The sequence below is a fragment of the Ipomoea triloba genome, chromosome 12, assembly GCF_003576645.1.
Source record: "Ipomoea triloba cultivar NCNSP0323 chromosome 12, ASM357664v1".
Lineage (NCBI taxonomy): Eukaryota > Viridiplantae > Streptophyta > Magnoliopsida > Solanales > Convolvulaceae > Ipomoea > Ipomoea triloba.
The window spans coordinates 6,775,829-6,785,309 of NC_044927.1; the positions used below are offsets into that span (position 1 = coordinate 6,775,829).

A 9,481-nucleotide genomic window follows, 5' to 3' on the forward strand; every position below is an offset into this window, starting at 1 on the left:
TTCTTTATGTATATTGATAACATCACTAACTTTCGAACTAAGTAAATTCCGTTACCTACTAAACTAATAAATTATGATTAAATTAATTCGCACCGACGTCTATTGAATTTTCCTTTGGTAGGTAATTGGCAAATCGTACAATAAACCTTTGAAAGGGAAGTCTCTCCACCCACAGGGAAATTCTTGTTGAATTGGACTATAAATAGGTACCTTAGCTTTCTTATTTTGAATCCAACACGTACACCCATTTTGTTAAAGATCCATAACCGCAATAACAATGGAGAGTCTCCCCATGATGAAATCCATACTTCTTTTGGCTTTAATAGCTTCGTTTGCTGGTGCATATGATCCTAGCCCTATGCAAGATTTTTGTGTTGCAGTTCGTGATGCCCAAGCTGCCGGTATACTATACATTCACTTTATTATTATTATTATATATACATTCATTGTTCATCATACAATTAATTTCTTGGATGGTCTTTCCAAAAAAAAAATAAAAATTCTTGATGGTTAACTTTGTTTGGTAGAGCTTATTTTAAGTAATAAATAAGTTATAAGTTCTATTTGGTAGAATATGAGGAGCTTAAAATAATACCTTAAAGTTTATTTTGAAACACTATTTGGAGTAGCATTGCAAAATAAACTATTAACTTTTAATTTTTTTTTAATCTTTATTTATTTGCAAAATGACACCATCCACCCTTTATTAATCAAAATCTTAATAACTTTAGTTTATCATTTTATGTCTTTTTACACTTATAATCTAATTCAACAATTACTTTTACTAAAAACTTTAATTTCAATTAGTTAGCTTATTAGTTACTAACTTTTCAGTTTTTAGCCAGCTTTTCAGCTAAGCCTGTCAAAGGGAGGCATAATATAATTGTGCATGCATTATAACTATATTGGTTGTTGATACATATATATATATATATGCAGTGTTTGTGAATGGGAAGGTTTGCAAGAACCCAAAACTTGTTACGGCAGATGATTTCTACATAGCTGCTGGTTTTAACACCCCTGCTGGAGGCACAAACCTTACTTCTGTGGGAATAATATCAAACTTTATAGATGTGGAGCGATTCCCAGGGCTGAACACCATGGGGTTATCAGTTGGGCGAATAGATTTTGAGCCAAATGGCCTAATCCCACTCCACTACCACCCTCGAGGCAGCGAGGTCGTGTTTGTTCTGGAAGGCACTCTCTACGTTGGATTTGTGACTTCGAACGCACAAAACATCGGAAAGAATGAGGTTTTCGCCAAAATTCTTAACCCGGGCGACGCCATCATTTTCCCTGTGGGACTTATTCATTTCCTCTATAACGTTGGCCGCACCAATGCTGTTGCCTTTGGCTCTTTCAATAGCCAAAAACCAGGATTTGTGTACCTTGCAAATGCCGTGTTTGGACCTGCCCCGCCAATTTCAGACGATGTGCTCGCCAAAACATTCCACCTGGAGAAGAAGATCGTGCAGTTTCTTCAAGCGCAGAACTGGTCTCTTGCCTAATTATATATATATATATATATGCTTGTGTAGTAGTGTGTATGTTTGCCACTTCACTAGTCACTACCTCTCCCTGGTTTGACATAAAATATTCAAAATAATAAATAAGTTATCGTTTTCAAAAAAAAAAAAAAAAAGAAATAAGTTATCAATTCAAACTTTTAGTTTAAATGAAAGGTATCTTTAATTTTATTTTCAGTTTAATTCTCCGTGCTTAAATTCGTGTTTTGTAATGCCATGTATGATATACTCTTTTACATACTACGTATTATATATGCTTTGAAAATTTGTATGTCAATCTCATTTTAAAGCAATTTAAAAAACAAAGATCAAATTAAAACACGTCCCTCTAAAAAGTGAAGATTGATAGATCATATCTTAGCCGTACATCCATGGGGTTCATAGGTGGGGGGAGCTACTCTTGGGGGTAGGGCCATATATATATATATATATATATATATATATATATATATATAATAATAATAATGTAGGGCATCAAGTATCTAATGTAATTTCATAACTCTCTAAAATTGAGGTATATGTTTTAGTTTTATTAGTTGATTAGTTATTTGTGATTTATTATGCGTTTGTATTATTTATTTACATTTTTAGGACAATATAAATTTGCTAGGTTAAATGATTAGTTTTAAAATTGACAAAAATTAATAATGATTTTTTATTTCGTGATCTTGGTTTTCGTCTTCATCCCTCAAACTTTGAAATTTTTATTTAATTAGTTAAAGGAATATAAATTAATTATAAAAAAAAAGTTGTTGATAAAACAATTGACAACTTTTTATTATTTGATAAAAGAGTGACAATACATATTTAAATAAATGTAAATATTTTTTTATTGTATATATTTTGTGTTATGTGAAAAAATTGAAAGTAATGTTTGACAACCGTGTTGATCGTATTCATATAATTATATATTTCTTACATTATTGTACATAGTATAATTAAAAATAATTATCAATAAAAAGCGACACAATCACATATGGTATATATAATGATATTGTATGACTGGTATTAGTGTTGACGTATATTGTATGACTGGTATCAGTTTAACACTTAAGGTATGACAATTCAACACTTAAGGTGGGCCAATTTAATTCTACACTTAAGATTCAAAATTGTGCACCTTAAGTTTCAAGCTGACCTTAAATGTCGTATTGACGCACCTTAAGTGTCAAATTGATACACCTTAAAGTGTCAAACTAACGCACCTTAAGTGTTGAAATGACGCAAGTGTTAAAATGGTGCACTTAAGTGTTAAAATAGCGCACCTTAAGTGTAGAACTAACGCACAATAAGTGTTAAAATGGCGCACCTTAAGCTTTCAACAATACGCAAAATTATCATAATGCCACCACGTTTTTAGTTTAATTTATCTTCATTTTGGGTTGTTGATTTTGACAAGATCAATGACTATGATTAATCTGCATGTTTCACCTGGGAGAGTTTTTGCACATGATCCCTTATATTTATATATATATATATATATAAAGGATCACGTGAAAAGCTTTTCTGAGGTGAAAAATAAGGTTTAATACCATCCATTTATCCAGTCCAGATCAAGGGTCAGAATGAAGCTATTTGAATTAATACCCAAAATGGTCCTTGACTATGGTGATTTTTTTTTTTTCGATTTCGTCCCAAACGACTTCTGTGACCCAATGTAGTACGTCCCAGACCCAATGTGATTTAGTTTTCAATTGTAAACATGCTTTCTGTTTTCTATTCTAAAATTCTCCAATTTTAAGAAAATTTTAGAATTCTCTAGTTAGTAAATGGACCCTAGTTTGTGTGTGTGTGTAACATTTGTCTAAGTTATAAGGGGCAAAGTACGTTGTTATAGTATAGGTTCTATCAAACAACACAAGGGTTACTCATAAACAAAAAATAAGCTGGAAGGTGACGCATTCATTTATGTTAGTAGATAGCAAGGGTTGAGTTGTAGCAAGACTTTCCAGCATCAAAACATCTATAGCAACAAAGATGTCATACATCAATCAAGGCTTTTAATATAGTATGACTTTTGAGCAGTATAACTTTAGCTGCAGTACAAGTTTTCACTAAGCATAGGTCTTCTAGGCAGCAAGACATTTTCAAGCAGCAAAAGTTTGGTTGCAACAAGAAATTGGAATTGCAGTAGAGATTTTAAGGGCATCATGACTTTACCAAGCAGCAAGGCTAGTCCAAGAAATATTGATAAGTAGTACATTGTACATACAACTTATGAGAAAAAAGAGAATGATAAGCAACAAGGATTTTTTTTTTTCGATTATCAATACATTTTTTATTTAAGCAGTGTATGAGGTATCCTTACTGTTAAAAAGAGGCATTGGCATGCTATTCTAGGAAGATACTTACTCAATCGAGTAAAGTTGCTTTATTATATTAAGAGTAAAAGCTGTATTTTATGGACAAGGTGCACACAACAGTTGAAAAAAGTCACACTTGTCGAACCCGCTAGGATAGTATATTAGAATATTGCAAATTGTTCAAATCAAGTTTGTCTTCCTCTAACAGTCAAATTCAAAATTGCAGTATAAATAGGAGTGAGCTAATAAAGATGAAGACAAGAGAGAGAAATTAAAAGCCGTAAGTACGATATAGTTCATAAGAGTCACAAAAGATTTATGTAACATATTTTCTAGAAAGCAAGAAATCAGAGAATTTAAGCAATTCAGTCACTCAAAGACTCTAGAGCTTCAAAATTGATCTAGATTTTCAAGAGTCTTACTTGTTGGGGAGAAAAATCGACCTTAGGTTTATCATTGTTGTAGATCTCTACATGTGGTTGTAGAAATAGGCAGAGTAGCAAGCTCATGGGGTACATTTTATGAAAACATTTAATACTTTGTGATGACATCCTATTCAAAGCACAAATTTATTTTTTTACTCGTCGTAACTATTTTGTTAAACAAGATTACTAGTAAAATGCTTCCTAAGTGAATGAAAACGCAGAAAAGTGGAGTAGAGAGATTACATTACTCTCAAACTACTATAAAAATTCTCTCTTTACTTCACACATCTTAGTTTTCTTGCATAGCACTCACACATTATCTTAACATCTTCACAAATTATAAATTGTGCTAAGTGCATGTGCTTTCAAATCTATTTGCACAGAAAATTTGCATTGTAATTTATGTCCCTCATGTGTAGTCCAATTATAAATGTCACCTTTCAATTCTAATCAGTAGAAATATTATATTGCTCCTGAATTGTCAACATGTGGCCATATATTGCCCCCATATATTGTAATTTATGTCCATCAGGAGGGTCAATATATGACCATATTTTAAAAATTCAGGTCAATATTTATACTATTTAGAATTGAGGAGTAACATTTATAATTGGCTTATATATGAGAGACATAAATTACAATTTCTCTCTATTTGTTGTTGTGCATTAACTTTGACCAAAGTTTTCTTGTGACTACTTAGTTAAGTTTTTAGCATAACCTTCAAAAGGGTTTCAATTAGAAAAAAATCTATTCACCTCCCTCTCCTTATTATTGAGACCATCAAGTACTAGTTAACTACTCTTGACTACTAATTAAGTTGATCCTTAATTTTCTTTAAATATTGACACACTATTTTCTAAAAAAAACTCTTGCAATGGAAATGCATGGATAATTCATTGGCTAAAAATTTGTTATTTTCATGAAATAAATTTGATGACCAGCGAATTTGAATGCAAACACACTTTTCTACATTACATGATGAGATTTGGGAGTTTATTACTCATGGCCCATAGAAATCATGAAAGTTAACAATGCTTCATTGCTTTCACTAGATGCTCCACCGTACGTCTGTTCCAAATCTCATAATGGACTGGACTTCTGATGATAGGAAAAAAACACCTCGACAACGTTGTCAAGGATATAATTGCTATTTTGCTCAAAGTCATCAATAATGATTCAATAGTTCCTGGAGTAAAAAAATGCTGGCGCATCCCCTAATGAAATATGGGAAGCATTTATGAACATAGGTGAGGGTGACAAGCAAGAAAAATGACAACAAATTCACCATTGCCATAAAAAAATTCGAAGATTTCAAAATGTTAACTGGCGAGACAATTGCAGTTATGGAGACTAGGTTCATCAAGCTTTGGAGAGATAGCTCGTATTGGGAATGCGATTAATAAAAAAGAAATTTTGTCAGGCCTGAGCCACATCCGAAAAAATAATCTTTTTACTCAATTTCTTTAGTTCACGATTATTATATTTATAAATTTATGTATTTATTTTAATTATAATCAATTTCAAGTTAAAATTTATTTATTTACATCTTATTATTATTATTATTATTATTATTATTATTATTACATATTATAAATGGAAGATGCATGACACTTTTTCCATTAATTATATGCTTATAACATTTTTTTCATGCTGAATTATTTATGTATCCACTGCACATTATATATCCCCACAAATATTTTGAAAGTGGTGATTTATCCCCCTTTATGTTAAATGGCATTTGGACTACGGTTAAAAATAAGGGCAAAATAGATATTTCAAGTTATTTTCCTTCCCCAACAAATTATTGCTTATATGTGAGAATCATAATAAATGTGTAGTGAAAAAGAACATACACCATTTGTAAATATTAAAATTATTATAATTTTAAATTAATACTTGTAACAGAGTCAGTAGTACTCAAAAATTAATACTAGTAAAGGAATTAAGACTTAAAACACAAATTTAGAGCACCATTTGCAAATATTGTAATTATAATTTATAGTGTTATAGGGTAACCAATCCACTTTCTCTATGGAGCTCACAAGTGTATTTTTCGACCACATTTGTGTACTTCCCAACCTCGTAAGTGCACTTCCCAGTCTCTTGTTCTTATGAGTGCACTTTTCGGTCTCGCGAGTATATTTCTCGACCTTGAGAGCATATGCATACCTCCCAGTGTCGTTATTAGTAGACCTCCCAGTCTCATTATCAATAGACCATTCATCAAAATTCTGATCGGTAATCACTCGGATCAATTTATTTATCATTTGGCGACCATAATTAATAAAAAAAATCAGCCTAATTAACCCAACTATATGAAGACTCGTTACACATTCACGTGGCTTGTCAGCTTTATTTAGACAAGTGTAGAGTGTAAAATCCACCGCCCGTTTACCCAAGATGCTTTCGACATGTGGAGAACATATTGATGCCCATAACTTATTCTTTATCTTCACCCATATAAAGTGCATTGAGTCATTAATGAGTGGGATTTTTTCTGCCAAATATACACCACTCCAATCGGAGCTTCCCGACCTTATATGGTCAGACACCACTCTAACCGGAACAATCTGATACGCTACCTAAAGTAACATTTCAAAATAAGTTCTTATTTTAAAAACATTACCAAAGAGAATTTATAGCTTATTAGTATCTTAAAATAAGATATAAGCTTCTAAATAAGCTCTGCCAAATCATCCTCCTTTTAAGTTTCAACTTGAGCGAATATTCTGTTGCTTTAATTCTTTCCCTTCGTTTCTTAACTTATATTATTTGATACAAATCAAAATATACACAAATTTTCTATTTGAAAAAAGGACATTATTGTAGTATAGTATTGTTAAATTTTAATTTCTTTATGTATATTGATAACATCACTAACTTTCAAACTAAATTCCGATCCGTTACCTACGTACTAAACTAATAAATTAAATACTGTGATCTAGCGGCACGAGCTGAGGTGACTTTCTCATATGAAGGTCATGAGTTCAAGTCTCGGCGGATGGCAGTATTGACTTTTTGTACTTCACAGTTTGAGAAAGCAACAGAATCAGTAACACTCAAAAAAAAAAAAAAATAGAATTGCACCATGACTGTTAAGTTTTCCTTTGGTAGAATGGTAGGTAATTGGCAAATCTTACAATAAATCTTTGAAAGGGAAGTCTCTCCACCCAAATTTGCGTTATAAAAAAAAAAAAAAGAAGAAAATAGTAAAACTATACTGGGAAATTCTTGTTGAATTGGACTATAAATAGGTACCTTAGCTTTCTCATTTTGAATCCAACAAGTACACCCATTTTGTTAAAGAGCCATAACCGCAATAACAATGGCGAGTCTCCCCCTCATGAAATCCATACTTCTTTTGGCTTTAATAGCTTCGTTTGGTCGTGCATATGATCCTAGCCCTATGCAAGATTTTTGTGTTGCAGTTCCTGATGCCCAAGCTGCCGGTATACTATATATTCACATTATTATTATTATATATACCTTCATAGTTCATACAATTAATTTATTGGATAGTTAACTTTGTTTGATAGAACTTAGTTTAGAGTTTATAGCTTATTTAAGTAATAAATAAGCTATAAGCTTTATTTGTTAAAACATGAGAAACTTAAAATAATACTCCGTTGCTTATTTTGAAATGCTACCGCAAGTAGCATTGGAAAATAAACTATTGACTTTTTAACCATTTTTTTAATCTTTATTAATTTACAAAAATTACATCATTTACCCTTTATTAATCAAAGTCCTAAAATCTTAGTTTATCATTTTATGTCTTTTTACGCCTATAAACTAATTCAACAATTAATGTTACTAAACACTATAATTTCAATTAGTTAACTTATTAGTTAGTAGCTTCTCAACTAGGCGTGCCAAATAGAAATTGTGCATGCATTATAATTATATTGGTTGTTGATACATATATGCAGTGTTTGTGAATGGGAAGGTTTGCAAGAACCCAAAACTTGTTACGGAAAATGATTTCTACAAGGCTGCTGGGCTTAACACCCCTGCTGGAGGCACAAAACTTAGTAAAGTGGGACTAATATCAAACTTTATAGATGTGGATCGATTCCCAGGGCTGAACACCATGGGGTTGTCATTTGGGCGCATAGATTTTGAGCCCAATGGCCTAATCCCACTCCACTACCACCCTCGAGGCAGCGAGGTCGTGTTTGTTCTGAAAGGCACTCTCTACGTTGGATTTGTCACTTCAAACGCACAAAACATCGGAAAAAATAAGCTTTTTGCCAAAATTCTTAACCCGGGGGACGCCTTCATTTTCCCTGTGGGACTTATTCACTTCCTCTATAACGTTGGGCGCACCAATGCTATTGCCATTGGCTCTTTCAATAGCCAAAAACCAGGATTTGTGTTCCTTGCAAATGCCGTGTTTGGACCCGCCCCGCCAATTTCAGACGATGTGCTCGCCAAAACATTCCACCTGGAGAAGAAGGTTGTGCAGTTTCTTCAAGCACAGAACTGGTCTCTTGCCTAAGTATATATATGTGTGTATGTTTACCACTTCATTACCTCTTCCTGGTTTGACTACATAAAATATTCTAAATAATAAATAAATTATCCATTCCAACTTTTAGTTTATTTAAATGAAAGGTATCTTTTATTTTCAGTTTAATTCTATGTGCTTAAATTCGTGTTTTGTAATGCCATGTATGGTATACTCTTTTACTTATATTATTCTTTGAAAATTTTTACGTTAATCTCATTTTAAAGCAATTTAAAAAACAAATTAGTTTTTATATTGTAAAAAAATAAGATTTAACTTTTCAATATAATCTTGTATTCAATCCAAACAAATCGTCAAGGTTTATATACACCAAAAATAAAAACAAAACGAAGAAAAAAAAAAAAGAAACTCAACAATTTCAAAATTAATTTGCATTTGGATCATATGGAAATATAGTGCGCGTCAATATATATATATATGGACAAGATCAAATTATAACAAGTCTCCTTCTAAAAAGTGATGATTGATCTTAGTCGTACGTCGTCCATCAGGGTTCATAGGGGCGGAGCTACTCTGGGAGGTAGGGGGCCACTATATATCCCCCAAAATGCGCTTGACCACAAGATCTTTGACATATATAATTACAAATATATAAATATAAATAAATAAATAAATAAATAAATAAATAAATAAATATATATATATATATATATATATATATATATATATATATATATATATATATATATATATATATAT

The 9,481-nt window shown here is 31.7% G+C and overlaps 2 protein-coding genes across 2 annotated transcripts; both read left to right on the forward strand.

The window, feature by feature from the left end:
* The first annotated feature begins 252 nt into the window (after positions 1 to 252).
* LOC116000468 (germin-like protein subfamily 1 member 20) lies at positions 253 to 1,709 on the forward strand. Its single transcript, XM_031240557.1, has 2 exons — positions 253 to 401; positions 940 to 1,709. The coding sequence occupies exons 1-2, from the start codon at positions 278 to 280 to the stop codon at positions 1,506 to 1,508; spliced, it is 693 nt and encodes a 230-aa protein (XP_031096417.1). The 5' UTR covers positions 253 to 277; the 3' UTR covers positions 1,509 to 1,709.
* Positions 1,710 to 7,579: 5,870 nt separating this feature from the next.
* On the forward strand, positions 7,580 to 8,752 carry LOC115998924 (germin-like protein subfamily 1 member 20). Its single transcript, XM_031238593.1, has 2 exons — positions 7,580 to 7,703; positions 8,184 to 8,752. The coding sequence occupies exons 1-2, from the start codon at positions 7,580 to 7,582 to the stop codon at positions 8,750 to 8,752; spliced, it is 693 nt and encodes a 230-aa protein (XP_031094453.1).
* Positions 8,753 to 9,481: the final 729 nt, after the last annotated feature.